Raw genomic sequence first — 17,945 nt, forward strand, 5'->3', positions numbered from 1 at the left:
AACCACTTGAAAGAGGGACGGGCCAGGTAAAGGGGTCACGTGGTCGCACAGGTAGCTTCCCTACAAAAGCGGTGAGCGTTCAGCCATTGCTTCGCGATGGTGACTGCGGGAGGCTTCACATAAAATCTCACAGGCGACAAAACTTTGGATTTACGGGCTCACCTTTGCGCTCAGGTGTCAGAGTAAAGGCGTTTCTACCTCCCGCGTCCCGCTCGCGTCTCACATCCCGCTGATCTTCAGTCCCTTTTAGTCTCGTTTAGTATTAGATTAGTTTTCTGTGTGTTTGCGGTTCTTTTTTTAAAAATTCAGATGACGGCGCAGGTAGACTACCTGGTGGTGGTTTTCACCGCCACATCTGGCGCGAGCGGAGATCTCCTGGGGTCTGACGAGAAGGAGCTCGTGCAGTTGGTTTGGCAGCTCGTGGATGTAAAGAACAAAAAGGTAAAAACTCACTTGTAGGCTGCTTGTTCTTACTTGCTAATCATCGTGACTCCAAAGCAGGAAATGTGGTGTTCAAAGGAGTGGACAGGTGGACTGCAAACAGCGATACATGATGTCAGACCAATATTAATAAGGAAAAAAAAAGTGTGCCAGGGGGATTTTTGTGGGATTCCTCCTTACACGCACCTGTTCAGAAATCATTGTTCGCTTTAATTACAAAAAACCTTCTGCCTTATGTGTAAGACGTTTAAATTGCTCCTTTGCTGCTTTCCACTGTGATAATATCTATGTAGCAAACACACATATTTCACGCTGGTTTTATTATATTGTTCCAAAGCCTCTGAGTTTCTAGCTAGGCTGGCTGTTTCAAGGCTGACTTGTTTTTTTCCTCTCTGAACCAGTTGGGCAAGGTGAATGAGCTCCTCATAAAGCCTGACCTCTCAGACTTGACAGAAGAAAAAGAGGAGGAGGATGTGGTGGAGGAGAGCGTGGAACAGGAGAATGGATCTGGAGCAGACTGTGTGTACAAAGCACCGAGCGTTGATAAAGCTTTAAACATGGTAATGTCTTCAAAGTAGCCAGAAAGCCATTAATAGGCCATTTATAGATTATTAATTACAGTTACAGCACTGGTTAAAGCAGCTGTATTAAAGTCCATACCTCTAAATGTTTTTACAGTTTCATCTGCAACTGACAAATGAGGTGAACAGCGCGGGCGCAGGCACGTCGGTGTGTTTGTGTACAGACGGGCAGCTCCACATCCGCCAAGTGATTCACCCCGAGGCCGCGAGCAAGGTGAGCGGGGCGGGGGAACACGCCTAGCAGCCAGGGCGGATGTTTCACTCACTCACTGCTGCGGGAGCCTTCGACGCTCTCAGAGGGCTGTGTTGTGTCAGCACCGCACTGCTCGCTGAACTTTAATGTTAACACTGAAAGCTGATCTACAGGAGAAGCCACTGCGGTGACACACGCCCATGCGTATACCGCACACTCGTGCACATAAAAGACAGGCACACATGATGCTCATGAAATTTCTCCTGAGTGCCTTCAAACTGTGTGTTAATGATACAAGAAGTAGGCAGTGCATGCTCTTGTGGCCTGTGCAAACATGAGTTTCACAGCAATAAAAACAGAAGCTGCTGATGGGCCTTTCACTCACACTGTATTCCTCTCCAGAACATCCTGGTCCCAGACTGTTTCTACTCTTTCTTTGACCTTCGGAAGGAGTTCAAGAAGCACTTCCCCGCTCCTGACCTCAAAGCTCTGAATGTCCACACCATGGCAGAGTGTATCCTTTTAACACGTCACCTGTTTAGATTAACATTTCATGTCCTGTTGCCTGTTTACGCCGTCTAAGTCATGGATTTCCAGACATTTGTTTTTTTTGCTCGATTGATTTGATCCGATTGATTGGTTCTTTCTCATACTGTGCATTGCATTACCCTCAAAAATCCACAACACACGCATTAAGCAGTTGGCTGTAGGGATAAAGGTTTTGAAATGCAAATAAGGAAAGAGTGGCAGCACCTTACTAAGCCCTTAGTGAAAGAGTGTGTGTTTACCCAACAGGACCAACCCCATACACACACACACACACACACACACACGCACACACAGGTATAGGAAGAAAAACACGTGAGTGTATTGCTGTTCTGTTTTCACTTTTTTCATTTTTTCACACACCTGTCTATTCTGTCATGATTTGGGAAAAAACAGATCAGACCTAGTTTTAAAAAATGTATTAAACCAGCAACAGAAATTATTTGGGAGCAGGCGAATGACTCCGCTCATATACAACCGGATCTTCTTTTGAATAGGACAGAGGGCTGGCAACTCTAAATGCAGATGAACCTCCTGGTTAAATGGAACTCAGTTACCAAAGAGGGCCTGGTTACGGCCATGATGATCAGTGTAGCGATCTTGCGGATATCCTGCCTTTTAATACTCCAGGTTGATTCAGAGAAGGTGTAGAAGAAAGCTGAGAGAGTGGGCTCCACCCAAAGCATACAACTCCAACTAAATTGAAAATGGACTTAGGAAATGAGAGAGAGGAAAAAAAGAAGAAATCAAACGTCCAATCCTGCTGGACCACGATGCATTCATGATTAATAACACTGTCGCTCTCTTGCTTGTGCTCCTTAACCACCTCCTCCTCAGCTCTTAGTATACCTGTTGATGTGCCCACCATGTGGGACCCCTCTGCCACACCGGATCCATCGGTCCCTTTGCCTGCAGAAGTAGCCACACAGCAGCTTCAGGTTATGTCCAGCGTTGTCCTGGCACTGCTATCCGAGCCATTTTGTAAGTACCACGTACATTACCGAGTAATGTTAGCAAACACATCAGTAAATCGATTTACTACTAATGAGTTCCAAAACTGTGTTACTTTAAGTAAAACCCTGCTGTGAACTAAACTAGAAAATCAATTAGGACCTCTTTTAAGGATAACTGAAATTTCCTTTAATCATTTTCCCCCCCAAAAATGGATGATCCAAGATTCATAGTACTACTTTTGAGCGTGCCACTTAACAAACCGGTAATTAAGAAAGGAAAGAAATGTAAGGTCTTACCTGATTTAGACTTAAACCATTTGCTTTGCCTTTTAAAAACAGTCTCAGCTTGATTACTTTGTGTGTTATCATGGTGACTCTGTCACTTTGCTGTTGCAGGCCACACGTTTTCGAACCCCGAGAGAGTTAGTGAGAAGTTCGAGAGCGGCACTTGGTGAGTAACATTTATTAAAGATACACGTTATTTTTGTTCCCTGATAATCCACTGTAATAATACCTGTGTGTGTGTGTGTGTGTGCAGCAGTAAAATGGAGAAAGTGTGCGACAACACGGTGATCCGAGCCAGAGGATTGCCGTGGCAGTCTTCTGACCAGGATATCGCTCGATTTTTCAGAGGCCTCAACATCGCCAAGTACGTTGCTGACATCTTTAAAGGCGCACATTTTTACACTGTTTATCATCTTTTTTTAATCACTGATGACACCCAGAAAGCTGCTGCTGACAGAGGTTTTCAGAGAGGCTTTATAACCCCCTTCATATGCTGTGCTCTTCTCTTTAGAGGAGGGGTTGCGTTGTGCCTGAATGCTCAAGGGAGGAGGAATGGAGAAGCTCTGGTTCGCTTTGTGAGCGAGGAACACAGAGAGCTGGCGTTGCAGAGACACAAACACCACATGGGGAATAGATATATTGAGGTAAGGCGTCTGGACACAGTAGAATCAGCCACATCACCAAATTATTGTCCCATCACTAAACATCGTTCCCCTCTATCGGCAGGTTTATAAAGCGACAGGAGATGACTTCCTGAAGATAGCAGGAGGTGGGAAGTTCATATATCTGTTAGCTTAAGTGCAGCCGCCTGGTTTATGTGTGTATATAGTGAAACTGAGTTGAAAAAGAGGACTTTTGAAGTCTTTGAGATCTTCTATGGTGCTATTTTATTAATACTTCAGCAACTTCTTATATGAGCTTGAATTCATGTATTTAGTAATAATGATTTTTAGGAGTTGAAAATGTTTCAGGACCTTTGTAAATGTCTCCAGGTCCATTGGGATTTTTCCTTCATGCCACTTGTAATCTTAAAAGAAAAATTATTATTAGCACAAAAAGCTGTTGGTTATGACTCAGTGATACCATTTAATGGCAACACAGCCTTTTATGAAGGGCAATAAGTTTGTCAACAAGGCACAGCTCATCACTGAGTCATTTGACCTGAATATTAATAATTTTACTCACATGATGAACGCCTCCCAGAAACCAGAAGTGACCTCATTACATAAAGCTAAAGTTTATCGTCATACAGATGAGAGATTTAGACGATTACTCAAAATCACAGAGGCTTGAAAAGTCAGATTTAGCATCACTCTTATCAATTGCAGAAGAAGAAGGAGGCCAACTAACACTAGTTGAACGGGCTTGCCCGTGTCATTCTCTCTGTGTCAGGTACGTCTCATGAGGTAGCAATGTTCCTGTCCCGCGAGGACCAGATCATAGTGAGGATGCGAGGCCTCCCTTTCACCGCCACGCACGAGCAGGTGCTCGCCTTCTTCTCGCCAGAGGATGAACTTAAAGAGACGTGTCCCGTCAGCGGGGGAAAGGACGGCATCCTGTTTGTTCGCTACCCAGATGGACGTCCCACCGGCGACGCGTTTGTTTTGTTTGCCTGTGAAGAACATGCTCAGTGCGCCTTGAGGAAACACAAGGAAATCCTGGGGAAAAGATATATCGAGCTTTTTAAGAGTACGGCAGCAGAGGTGCAGCAGGTACGCCGGGGTGTTTCTTCGCTTTGTGTGCGGTTGAGTGAAATGTGCTTGATTGTGTGCTCACTTGTAGGTTTTAGAGGAGAAAAACTGTTTGTTTATTTGGCCACAGCAGCAAAGAGTGACAACGTGAGGGTGTGTTTCTTATCTTCTCAGGCAGTTGTAGGCATTATAGGAGAGAAGCTCATGGGTGGGGACCAGTAAAACAAGGTGGACTGTGTGTGCATGTTTCCCTACAAACGGTTATTCTAGCTGCTCCTTTCTCTTTTGAACTTTCTTTCGCTCTTTGTGTCTCTTTGGCATTCATTTTCTTATCTTTCTGGACTGATAAGCAGACAGTCCACCTACATATCTATGCAGAGGCCTTTCGTGGTGTGTGTGTGTGTGTGTGTGAGACACTTGCGAGGTTTATTGGTCCTCTCCAGAAATGCAAACACGCTGGTGTCCTGTTGGCACCACGCCAGCTCCTGTCTGACGTTGCGTCATATTTAAACACAGCTTGGACTTGGCTTTGTTCTGCTTGAGATGTTTGCTTTTGAGTTATAGTTAGTGACTTTTACCTGTCAGTACTAGAGGAGAAAGGGTTTCCTAAAACTTCACTGCGTACTCGGTAGGTTTTTGCTTTAGGCAGGGTATGTAATTTGAAACTGTGTCTTAGGTGCTAAACAGGTACTCCTCAACCCCTCTGATCTCCGTGGCCCCTGCCCCTCTGATGCCTGTGCTGCCCACGGTGTCTCTTCTGCCCCCTCCTGGTGGAGTGAGAGACTGCCTGCGGCTGAGAGGGCTGCCGTACACGGCGAGCATAGAGGACATCCTCACCTTCCTGGGCGAGTTTACACAGGATATCAGACCGCATGGAGTGCACATGGTCCTCAACCAGCAGGTACATGCAGCACCCACACTGACACACCCATTGACTCACATGCTTTCTAGCACAAATTTACAGGTGTTGCGGAGTAATCTCTGATTCGTCTCCGCTTTCAGGGTCGTCCGTCAGGTGACTGCTTCATCCAGATGACATCAGCTGAGCGAGCGCTCCAAGCTTCGCAGCGGCTTCACAAGCATGTGATGTCCAGCCAGCGTGGGGCAAACAGCCGCTACGTGGAGGTGTTTCCCTGCAGCGCAGAGGAGATGGGCCTCGTGCTGATGGGAGGCTCGCTCTCGCACACGCATACACACACACACACCCGGAGCAGGAGTGGGACAGGGCTCAGCCCGCCGCCATGTAAGTCAAGACGTAAGTGCTGCTGGGAGCTGGGTTGCTTCGGGACTGCAGGGTAGGTGGGCTCCTGCCTTGTGCAGGGTTGCTGGGTTTTTCTCCAATCTCAAACTGTGGGAAGATGAGGAAATCTGGTCTAACCAGGAGGATCGAAAACTGTGTGTCTGAGAGTTTGTGTTGGTGTATGTGAGTGTGTCACCTCTTTGTAATTTAGTGTGATTAAATTACCCATCTGCATGACCTAATAAACCTAATGGGGTAACCATCCTTTTTTCAGTTGTTGCCTGTGTTCACACATTTAGATGAAAATACTGTAGTTTGTTTTTAGTGGCATGTTTGTCGATCTCATAAATTCCACTCTCTTACACTGCTGAAGTATTTCATAAAAATCTGAAAGGGTTGGGAAAGTGTAAGCAAGACAGTTTGATTCCAGCTATCTTCATAAAACATCAAAAATGGCTTACATCTCTCTAATCTTATCAGATGAGTAGAGGTGGTTGTGGGATTAGGCCTCAATGGCCTGGCACACCTCTGGTGTGTGCATCTCCTGTGCTTGTCCAATCAGGAGCTGTGTAAAGGCTGTGGGCATATCTGAACGCTGGTGCGTAGATGGTGGATTGATCTCTGTGTGTGTAGTCCTTCGACTTAAATGTGGACTCTTAGTTTTCAAAAAGAGAGGATTATAACACGTCTAATGGTTATGAGCTGTTTAATATGAAATAGTTCACATTAGTGAAAGGGACACAACACAGGGATTCAAGGCTAGACATGCGGGTTTTAAAAAGGTCCATGATGAGATGAAATTAAATGTTGAAAATGCACACACAGACTGCAGGAACAGCCAGAATCACCATGCAAGGAGGATAAAGTGCTCAGGCGGCACTGTCCCCTGCATTTAGACAGTGTCTCTGTTCTCTGACAGCGCTGTGGCTCTCGTTTTGCTAATATTTAATACTTGGAAGGCTTTATGCATGAATGCATATGAGAAAGTATAAACCAGATGCTGCTAAACACTGACAACTGTCGAGTGAATTAAAAGCATCTTACCTGCTCCGAAATTACACAGAGGTGATAATAAAATACTGAAATAATGAAACATACAGGTTACAGGCCCATCGGTGGTCCAGCGTAGTGTACAATACGCTGACGCTTTCATTGTTTGCCACGTGCATACATTCAAAGTGTGTCAGGTGCTGAGTGATGTTGTGGAGGGTCATTGTTTGTAGATTTGCATGAGCACCTCTCCAAAAAACAAACAATGACCTTGCAGACTTCTCCACCATGTCTCTGTTCACGCGTGTCTCTGTTCGTCTGGTTAAAAATCTTTTACCTCTCCTCCTCGCCAGGTTTATCGCCACCATCTTATTCCTTCACACCTGCTCCACCTGTCCTGCCTCCAGAGGCTGCTGCTGCTCTCTACCCTCCCATTGGGCAGGTGGTCCTGGCTCCTCGCCCCCTACCACCAGGACATGCCTACTACCCCGCCTCAGCTCAGCTATACATGAACTACGCAGCCTACTACCCCAGGTAAACAATGGTATTTACAGATGAAGGGATTTATTGAATCAGAGATTAAATGGCTCAGCTTGTGAAAATATTTTCAAAAATGTTTAAATATTAAATATTTGCATTGGTGAATAGGTGAGAGGTCTGTTAGTGGAAGGTCCAAAGGGAAAACTCTCTTCATTGCCAAAATTATTTGATTTTATCTGTTTGAAAAGTTTTGATTTGTCTGATTAGTTCGCATAAAGGTCACAGAAAGTTATTGTTTTAACAGTGTGCAGGAATTCTCACAGTTTTTACCTCTCAGCCTTCAAAGCCTGAGGGGCTATTGTCGGCATCCTGCCAGGCGGGCGGGCAGCCTGGACACCTAAGTTTGTGAATGCTATAACTCGAGAACAAAGCGACATAGGAGCTTCAAATTGTTACCATAGTAATATCTACTAAAAATCTCAGATGAGTTCAAATCTCAGTGACCTTGACAGAGGTCAAGCTTTCTGAAAATCTTGTGAACTCAAAAAGAAATTCACCTTGTTCCAGCTGAAAATCTGTAAATACAGTGGGGCAAAAAAGTATTTAGTGAGCCACCGATTGTGCAAGTTCCCCCACCTAAAATGATGACAGAGGTCAGTAATTTGCACCAGAGGTACACTTCAACTGTGAGAGACAGAATGTGAAAAAAAAAATCCATGAATTCACATGGTAGGATTTGTAAAGAATTTATTCGTAAATCAGGGTGGAAAATAAGTATTTGGTCACCTCAAACAAGGAAAATCTCTGGCTCTCACAGACCTGTAACGTCTTCTGTAAGAAGCTTTTCTGTCCCCCACTCGTTACCTGTATGAATGGCACCTGTTTGAACTGATCATCTGTATAAAAGACACCTGTCCACAGCCTCAAACAGTCAGACTCCAAACTCCGCCATGGCCAAGACCAAAGAGCTTTTGAAGGACACCAGGAAAAGTATTGTAGACCTGCACCAGACTGGGAAGAGTGAATCTACAATAGGCAAGCAGCTTGGTGTGAAAAAATCAACTGTGGGAGCAATCATCAGAAAATGGAAGACATACAAGACCACTGATAATCTCCCTCGATCTGGGGCTCCACGCAAGATCTCATCCCGTGGGGTCAAAATGATCATGAGAACGGTGAGCAAAGATCCCAGAACCACACGGGGGGACCTGGTGAATGACCTGCAGAGAGCTGGGACCAAAGTAACAAAGGTCACCATCAGTAACACACTACAACGGCAGGGAATCAAATCCCGCAGTGCCAGACGTGTTCCGCTGCTGAAGCCAGTGCATGTCCAGGCCCGTCTGAAGTTTGCCAGAGAGCACATGGATGATACAGCAGAGGATTGGGAGAATGTCATGTGGTCAGATGAAACCAAAGTAGAACTTTTTGGTATAAACTCAACTCGTCGTGTTTGGAGGAAGAAGAATACTGAGTTGCATCCCAAGAACACCATACCTACTGTGAAGCATGGGGGTGGAAACATCATGCTATGGGGCTGTTTTTCTGCCAAGGGGACAGGACGACTGATCCGTGTTAAGGACAGAATGAATGGGGCCATGTATCGTGAGATTTTGAGCCAAAACCTCCTTCCATCAGTGAGAACTTTGAAGATGAAACGAGGCTGGGTCTTCCAACATGACAATGATCCAAAACACACCGCCCGGGCAACAAAGGAGTGGCTCCGTAAGAAGCATTTGAAAGTCCTGGAGTGGCCTAGCCAGTCTCCAGACCTCAACCCCATAGAAAATCTGTGGCGGGAGTTGAAAGTCCGTGTTGCTCGGCGACAGCCCCAAAACATCACTGCTCTCAAGAAGATCTGCATGGAGGAATGGGCCAAAATACCAGCTACTGTGTGTGCAAACCTGGTAAAGACCTATAGTAAACGTTTGACCTCTGTTATTGCCAACAAAGGTTATGTTACAAAGTATTGAGTTGTATTTTTGTTATTGACCAAATACTTATTTTCCACCCTGATTTACAAATAAATTCTTTACAAATCCTACCATGTGGATTCATGGATTTTTTTTTTTTTTCACATTCTGTCTCTCACAGTTGAAGTGTACCTCTGGTGCAAATTACTGACCTCTGTCATCATTTTAGGTGGGGGAACTTGCACAATCGGTGGCTGACTAAATACTTTTTTGCCCCACTGTATGTACACATTTACCTGAAATATCCTTGATGCTTTGTGAGAGCTTACTGTTGTTTCTCCCATTAAGTAATCTTCCTTTCTCACATTAAATCAACCACTCCTGAATTTCTATAAAGAAATTTACGAGCCAACCGACGCTAAGCCGAGGCTGCCGGGTGGTGTTTACTTGTGGGTTGTTTACTGGTGGGTGAAGTTGCTCTCAGACAAACTCTCAGATCCAGGCAGAGCTTCCATTTCTCACATGTAGCACATAAGAGGTGGATTCCCCAGTCCTGGCATACCCCTGTGAATGGAAATAGTCCATTTGGTTTAGGGAGCTGCCTGTGTAGAGCTGCTGGACACTTATTTACTTGCTTTATTCATAAAGATATGCACACTTTGTACTGCAAGGCCGGCAGGTTAAAGACTGAGTGTTGGGCTTGAGTGATTCATATATTTATATTTCTCTCATAAAGCCCTGCAAAAGTTCAGGATGTGCATAAGAAATGTGGAACTGCTATCCACGCTTGATCTTCTTCATTCTTAGTCATCTTCTTCTTTGAACCGCCTGCATAGCATCAATCAAAATCAAAATAGTTTTACTTTCACTGAAACATGTTGTGTACATTAGTGAGTGATTAAAAACACCTAAAACTTGCAATAACTATAAAGGTTTTTTCCCATTTAAAAAAAAAAAAAAGAAAAGAGGTCGAGCATTTTGTACTTGGTTGAATTATATACTGCCAAGGAGAAAGGCTGGGGCAAGGGTAGTTAATGACTGAAGTCTGCGTTATCAAAGTACTTGGTAAACAAGCATTGACCTCTGGTTCTCTTTGGTGAGCCATCAGAGACTGAGAGAGCAGCTCACTCAAAGACAACACCCAGAGTTACTCCCAGTCTTGTTTTTCCTGAATCCTGCTGCATACGTTGTGTTTTCTGAGAAGATACATGTTTATGCTGGTTTTGTACTTAGGATAACAGTCTCTGTCCTTTTTCCCTTCTTGTTGTTTTCCTTTTTTTTTTCTTTTCCAGTCCACCTGGCTCACCTAACACCTTAGGTTTCTTCCCCTCCCCCTCCTCCATTGCCTCGCCGGGAGGCCTGGTGCGTATGCCCGGTCTGACCTACAACAGCAACGGAGTCAAAGAGCTCATAAATGCAGTGCAGGGTTACCAGGTAAGAGGTGGCGTCCTTCAAATGCACCGTGCACTTAGCATTTTATTAATGAAGTTCCTATAATGGAGATTTTCTGTGCCTTCAGAGCTCTCATACCTCACTGTAGGATCCAAAGTGTTGTATTCAAATCTCCTCGTATTATGGGTGTGTATTGTCAGGCATCCACTGTGTTTGCCCAGAGGCTATCAAACTAGTTTATCCTGTCTCCTCTCCCTGTTCTGTCACACACGGATTGCTGCTTGCTTCAACTTGAACTGGAGAATCTCAGATCTTATTTAAACCTGAAAGAGTACGAAGAATCTGAAGATAAATTATGACATGATAAGGACTACTTTAAGCAATATATTGAGACAGACTGGGTTTTGTTTTCTGTATTTTAAAGGCCTTTAGATTAGTGTCTATGGCTACATGTGTCTCAGCCCCCATCTCTATCATTCCTCCCCCTTCCTCATGCCACAGTATGCTCCCGAGGATGCTTTCATGCACGCCCACGGGCCCGTGCACACTCATGACCCGACCAGGACATTGCTTACGCAGCCCAAAGAATGGGTGTGTATTTAAGGTGTCTGAGGCAGGTGGCAGGTAAGGATTGGCTGAGGGATCAGTCAGGGGGATTTAATTTAGAGAAGGTGTTGTAGCTGTGGTTTTACTGGTCACCAGGGCTTACAGGGCACCATTTTCCACATTAATGGGGAATTTTCAGGTATTTCCTTTTGACTAGGTTAAATAATTGGAGGAAATCTCTTGGTTTTTAGGTATTTCATGGGTTTTCACATGGCGTTTGTTTAACCTTTTTTCTGTCCGCTCGTGAAGCCTTTAATGAAAACACTGAGCACCACATAGCCGACTGACCGTCCACTGAACCCTCTCCCCTTTGACTGTACAGGCATGGTCCTTTTTCTGCATGTCCAGACAGCGTGAAAGTCAAATAGCGGGCGCAAGAAACTCCTCAGTCGTGACATTTTCATCACAGAACAACATAAAAATATTGTGAAAGTGAAAGTAGCTGTTTTAAAGTTTGAATTGTTCTCTTACCCAGATAACCAGTAATAAGTCCTCATTTTTACTGTTACATTGCAGTATTAAAGATACATTTTTTTAATGTTTCATACATCAATACAAGGATATTATAGGTACATAAAACTAGGTATGAAAATGTATATAGTTAACCTAAATTTAAAAAAAAAACAACTTACCTCCCCCCCTCTCAAAACTCCCCCTAAAACTAACTAAAATAGCATTTTGTACTTTATGCTCAATTTCTTTTTGAATGCATTAATCCTGAGGAGGTAATGACACAGATGTTTAGTGAGACTGCCATATCCACTTGGCTGTGAGTCATGTGTTTTTATTGTAACGCTTGTTCTGAGCTTCTAGAATTTTCCACCTGACAAATGATAATTAGAAACACTAAAAAGAACACAGAAACGAATAAAATTGAAACGGTAAAGACCCTACAATAACAGAAGGGAACTGCAACAACACACCTAAGGGCAAGCGCTTGGCAACAGTGAGAAGGAGAAACTCCCTTTTTGCAGGAAGAATCTTCTGGCAGAACCAGGTTAACTGTAATCTTATAGATATATTTATTAACGTCCTTTCTCAGACATTTGTGATTACCTGCTGCTTCACGCCAAAATGTCTGCTGCGAAACTGGCCTGCTGAAGAGTAAAATTACTTTACAGAACAATTGCAACAATACCTAAGGGGGCGGGGCTTAGTCAACGGTCAGATGGTGCTGTCGCAATGTGGTAGTGTAATAGATGGGTAATAACAGCTTTAGGTGATTGAGAAGGTGATGGGTAATGTCTGGTGCAGGTGCTTTTTTTTGTTGTTGTTGGGGGCTAAAACTCTTTCCTCACCCTTGTTCTTCTTCTCTCCGCAGAATCCTGCAGAGTCTGTTTCCCTCCTGAGCAGCAGTCTGATTGGTCAGTGCAGCTCAAGTGAGGCTCCTCTTATGTCACTACCTGCTCTCATGACCAAGCCAGGGGGGCAGTATTTGGATTTGACCCTGCTCTAGGGTCACATGTGATAATTTGGTATATGTCAAAGACTTGTTAGATTTTTTTTTAAATAGCCTTTTAGATGTGTTATTTATATCTTTAGCAACAGAAATTAATGTATTTTATACCAAATTCTCTGTGGCCTTAGCCAACAATAGCATTCTCATCTTATATTGCACATTGTGTATTTTAAAAGCTTTATAGAGATTTTTTAACCTGTTCTATTGTAATCATTACGGTACATATTTGTTAGCCAAACTAGAGAGGAGTGACTTAGTAGCAATTGAGCTAAACGTTTAAGCTTTTCTGTGAAGAGTGAAAGTGTGTGAGTGTGAAAGAGATGAGAATGAGTATTACGCATGGCTGTGTTGAGATGTTTTATTACATAATCTGTTAATGCAGTACATTGTATGTGTTTATATACATTTGATACAGTACACAGTGATTGTATTGGAAGCTTTAGTGCATGAAGAAGTTAGTAGTGAAACTTTAAGATGTTTACATAATGCCAAATATCAATGCACTGCTAATCAATAAGACTACTAATGAAAATAATAGCAGTATGTTTGAATGATATCCTATATGTTACACTGTGAGTTTGTCTGATAGCCTGGACCTTGTTATGAGGCCTCAATTTACAAAAACTGTGACATCTCACACTTCATTAGCCCCCTCCTTTATGTGTCTGACAAGGGTATGTTTCCATGCTGCGCCACGCCAAAGTTGCCTTGTTGTGTATTTGGATTCAGCTGAAAAGAAGACAGTCCCACTTCTCAGTAATTTAACTACAAATTTGCATTCTTCAAGAGGGCTCAGATCACAAGCTCTCAGCTTACTGTGCAAAGAGTAAAGCCAGAGCCGGTTTATGACCACTTCTGTGACATATTTTTAGCAGTCCATCACACTTTCCTTGTCTTCTTTCCACCGTCTACGCTGTTATTGGAGAACGTTTTTGAACAAACAGGTTGCTCTAAGAAATCTAATCACCGTACTTCTTTTGAACCTGTAGATTTTTAGGAAAGGCGAAAAGGAAAGGAAATGAAGGACGTGTCGGATATGTTTCATGTGAATTTAAATGCCGTTTATGCTCAGCATAAAGTTGATGTTTGGGCTTCATGTTTCTGTACGCATGTGCCACAGCAGGATTTAATCCTCCTCAGGACGCCCTACTGCAGGCATGCTGAAAAAGAAAAAAACAAACAAACAATAAACTTAACATGTCAAGTTTGTCATCCTCCAGCTGTTTGATTTCACTGTTTACCTTCTGATCATTTCACTTTGCCGTGTAGTATGCCTGTTTGTGTCTCATGAGGGTTTTTAAAGTGCAGGAGTGCAAATATGCAGGTGGAGCTTGTCTCGTGACACAACGTGGCTCAGGGCGAAACTGTGGGAACTCCCTCTCACTGTCCTCAGCGATTACCTCTGCGGTGCCCGCATACACATGCTATAGCAAAGAAGCTATTGTCATCTAGACACACTGAACACATTATGTGAGAGGATGGCCTCTCTTTTTACTGCGTGGAAAAGAGCAGAAAATAGATCAGGAAGTGGGAAGAGAGAAGGAAAGCAGACAAAACCATGTCAGACCCCCTCAGGGCAGAGTTACATTGTGTAATACAATCTTCTGCACCCCACCCAAATAATCTCTTTTAAAAACACTTAGTCTCCCACTCACAAAACACACACACACACTCACACACACACACACACACTGTCCAAACCAGCAGGAAGAATTTATTTATTTTTATCCATGTGACAAAGTTTTTCTCACCTTTTTGACGTCTGGAAAATAAATGTATTGTCTGTAAGATGTTGTGGAGAAATCCAGTGAAGTTACACTGGTATGAAAAAAGTGCAGATAAGTGCAGCTCATTTAGGGAATTTTTAATTTATTGATTGAACTGAGCACGTCTTAGATTTAAAGAATCAGAGTAGATTAAATCAAATCTTTTATTAAGAAAATAATCCAGGGTTTGTCAGGGACAGACAACTATCAGGAAAAGGGAAGGGTTTTTTTTTTAATAACAAGAGGATTATTTTTAGTTATTTAACATTTAGCAGGAGATGATCTTTAATCTTTTTCATGTTCCACACTTATATCCTGTCCTTGCAACATTTACTTATGTGGATGAAGTCCCCAAAACCCAAAGAAACCCATGTCACTCAGTATGAAATGTTTTTGGAGCCATTTTCACAGAGCTAGTGTTAATAAAAGTGTTTATTTAAAAGTGTATAATAGGTATAAACTACCTGTGCAGGGGCAGGTCTAGAAGGTAGCACTTAATATCATTTATAAGGTATGTTTGACATATGTTTTATAGATTATAGGCCAGTTTAAACACAGGCAATCATTTTTTCAGCAAATACCTGAAATCACTTATTGGCACAACACTGTCCATGTGATCTGGATGCTATCGCTATCTTTTTTCAAATAGCAGACACACAACTGGACATCTTCTTTCAGTGAAGTTGAAAAGTCAGGTTGATGAAGCAATGACACAAAGAAAAAAACGTATTATTATTATTATAATGGAGAGTTTTTTACATTTTCAAAACGCTGATAGTTTAGACGCAGCATGACTGACAGAGAAGATTTGCAGTGGTCTGCAGAGTTACAGCCTGGAGTAAAACATGCAGTTGGTGCACACAGAAATGCAGTGGCAAAATATGGATTCTAAATCCACTACAATGCACATTGTCTGCTTGCAGTTGATACAGTTAAGCTCCTGAGGCAGCATGTTCTTTAACTCATTTGAGAAGCCATAGACTTTCATGTAAGGCTCATACATTCACAACGAATGGCTGGAAGTTCAGCAAAAAATGTATATAGGCCAGCCCAGAGAGTTTCAGAAGCTTGGTATCAGAAAATGAGCATGCAGTCACTTTGCATGGTGCAATATGATGGACAGTCTACCTGCAGTGCTCCAGGTCTATTAAGATATCGCTAACGAGGGAAGTAAAGAAGGTCTGTGGAGGTTTAGTATATAGAGTCATGGAGGGCAACGTATTCGACTGTCTACCCACTCTTTTAAGTACATTAAGTGAAGGAGTCGGCTTTCTATTTTTGCCTGTCTTTATGTAACATCATGTATGTCATTTTCTGTCTTTGCAATGTGACCTGCAGCAAGGTTATTATAGTTAACTACAAAACATATAAAACATTTTAGTTTAGGAATTTTGAAAAATTAAAACTGAAAGGATTTTGTGACCTTCGAAAACTAATTTAGAGGAAATATCCTTATTTTAGTGTTTGTTAGTTTGGTAAACATTTGAATCAAAACTTGCCTTATGAGGCTTTGATAGACAAATATCTATTGTGGATGTCCACGACACTGTGAGTCAGCTGCTTTTAGAAAGTTCTGTTTTTATTGTAAAACCTGTACTGACTTTCCAGAATCTTGCCTCTGACACACATACATGTACAACATAGTTAATGAAGATTAAAAATAACACAGAAACAAACTGAAGTGAATTAAAGAGTGAACAGCTTTTTGTATGTAGTGACAGTTAACTGTAACAAGCTGCCTAGTGTCTTTATCTTCTTTTATTCCCCGATGCAGTCTAACAAAGGGTTTAATGACAGAACAAAAGCGTCTACGTGTTTTATATAGTTTCAGGTGTTTGTTTCTTAACCACATTGTCTTTGTGGTTAACAGGAGACCATTCAAACTCCACTTAATATTGGTTTTTAAAGGCGTGGCTGTCACTTTAGCTTTTGGCTTCCTTCAGCTGCTCAGCTGTTAAAAGGTTAGATTTGTCCTGTTCATGTGTAAAACTTCTTGTTTGTGAGGGAACCAAGCCCTGTAATCGAAGTAGGAGTATTTTATCATCTATAGATGTGCAAGAGGGCACACAGTTTTTAGAATGTAAAAAACGTTAATCATTGTTTTATTAATGCTTAAATGTTAATCAATCTTAAAAGACTGAGCCCATTAAAAAAAAAATGGTAGAAACACCTCTGTTCCTTTAACTGTTCCTGTGCCTGTTAATTTCTCAAATATCAATTCCCAGAAAAGCAGAAGATCCCATTTGTTGTGGTCACCATAACTGCGGTGTTTGCTCGCCCCTCCTCTGCTACTGTGCAGCTTTGTGAGAAAAACAAATTCCACAACGAATTTAAGCTTGTAATGCAGGTTGAGCTGAGAAATTATGAAGGACGATTTTGCAGTTGTTTCAAAACCAGTGGGAGGGCCAAATGCCGAAGTCTGCGCAGGCTTCCCCCATTTTTAAAAAACTGAATCATTTACAGCAGATTCACTTCGAAGCAGTTCTTCTCTCCCTCCCTCTTTCTGCTGTGCTGCATCTCACCTTGAAGATGAATTATCTAACACAAAACAGAGGTACAATTAACAGGCTGACTCACCGCACTGGCAGATACCTCTCTAAAGTCCCGCACAGCACACATCTTTTGTTCCGTCGCAGGGAGGGTGAGAGGCACATACCTAACAAACCGGCAGGCAGGGCGAGGCCGAGCCACATTCCCATGTCAGGAAGGAAGAAAAGAAACAAAGATGCTGCTGCAGAGTTGTCAAACCGATGATGTGGCCTTTATTGAGATCCAGTCCAAGGTAGGAAAACTCAATCAGCAACATACAGTACAGGTGCAGATCATGTGCTGCCTCGGATTGTGACAAAGAAGGGCTGAAGTGAAGTTTTTGTTTTTTGCGCAGTAATTAAATATTTCCAAGGGTCTGACCTCTGAGGCCAGATTTGGTTTTGAGCTGCATGTTAAAAACACAGCAAAGGGACGCAAGAGAGGTTTTTCATGAACACCTGTAACACAAGATCAAGGCTGCTGCCACAGGAGCTTTGGCGCCTCCTGGTGGGCACACGGAGACTGAGGTGTCGATATATTCAGTTTTCACCTTCAACTCACACTGTTCAGGATTTTCTTTAAAACCACAGACGCTGCTGATGTTTTTTTGCGTGTAAAAAAATGGATATCTGATATAGGAATTACAGTACTGAGGTAAGCATTTACAACGCCTGCTCTGTTCTCAGGATATCAATGAGTATTTACATTTTGAACAAACTGATTTGAAAGTGAGTGACTTTCATTTCAGGGGTGCTTTTTACATGGAGATCAAAGCTTCAACAGTCGCTGTCTGAAACACAGTTTAGGCATCAGCACGGACACGGCGATGAAGACAATGAGGATGAACTCACACATAAACAGAAGTCCAAAGCAAAATCCG

The 17,945-nt window shown here is 42.7% G+C and overlaps 1 protein-coding gene across 4 annotated transcripts; it reads left to right on the top strand.

Moving 5' to 3' along the window:
• The first annotated feature begins 67 nt into the window (after positions 1–67).
• esrp1 (epithelial splicing regulatory protein 1) lies at positions 68–13,977 on the top strand. Of its 4 annotated transcripts, none has more exons than XM_080896881.1 (16): positions 68–441; positions 843–1,001; positions 1,120–1,236; positions 1,618–1,729; positions 2,599–2,742; positions 3,111–3,165; positions 3,253–3,363; positions 3,511–3,643; positions 3,726–3,768; positions 4,392–4,711; positions 5,367–5,591; positions 5,693–5,945; positions 7,274–7,454; positions 10,606–10,747; positions 11,207–11,296; positions 12,633–13,977. In XM_080896881.1, exons 1-16 carry the CDS (start codon positions 310–312, stop codon positions 12,765–12,767), a joined length of 2,352 nt encoding a protein of 783 aa, XP_080753007.1. In that variant the 5' UTR covers positions 68–309; the 3' UTR covers positions 12,768–13,977. The 4 variants fall into 4 exon arrangements, with proteins under 4 accessions (XP_080753007.1, XP_080753008.1, XP_080753010.1 ...); XM_080896882.1 differs by having other exon boundaries at positions 5,693–5,933; XM_080896884.1 differs by having other exon boundaries at positions 11,207–11,329; positions 12,633–12,768.
• Positions 13,978–17,945: the final 3,968 nt, after the last annotated feature.

This window comes from Rhamphochromis sp. 'chilingali' (genome assembly GCF_963969265.1).
Source record: "Rhamphochromis sp. 'chilingali' genome assembly, chromosome: 11".
Classification (NCBI taxonomy): Eukaryota; Metazoa; Chordata; class Actinopteri; order Cichliformes; family Cichlidae; genus Rhamphochromis; species Rhamphochromis sp. 'chilingali'.

Bases quoted from the DNA above. Each gene is read 5' to 3' on its own strand.
- esrp1 (XM_080896881.1), top strand. From the start codon at position 310: ATGACGGCGCAGGTAGACTACCTGGTGGTGGTTTTCACCGCCACATCT. The intron at 3,364-3,510 runs GTACGTTGCTGA...TCTTCTCTTTAG, and splicing joins AGAGGCCTCAACATCGCCAA to AGGAGGGGTTGCGTTGTGCC. The intron at 11,297-12,632 runs GTGTGTATTTAA...TTCTCTCCGCAG, and splicing joins TTACGCAGCCCAAAGAATGG to AATCCTGCAGAGTCTGTTTC.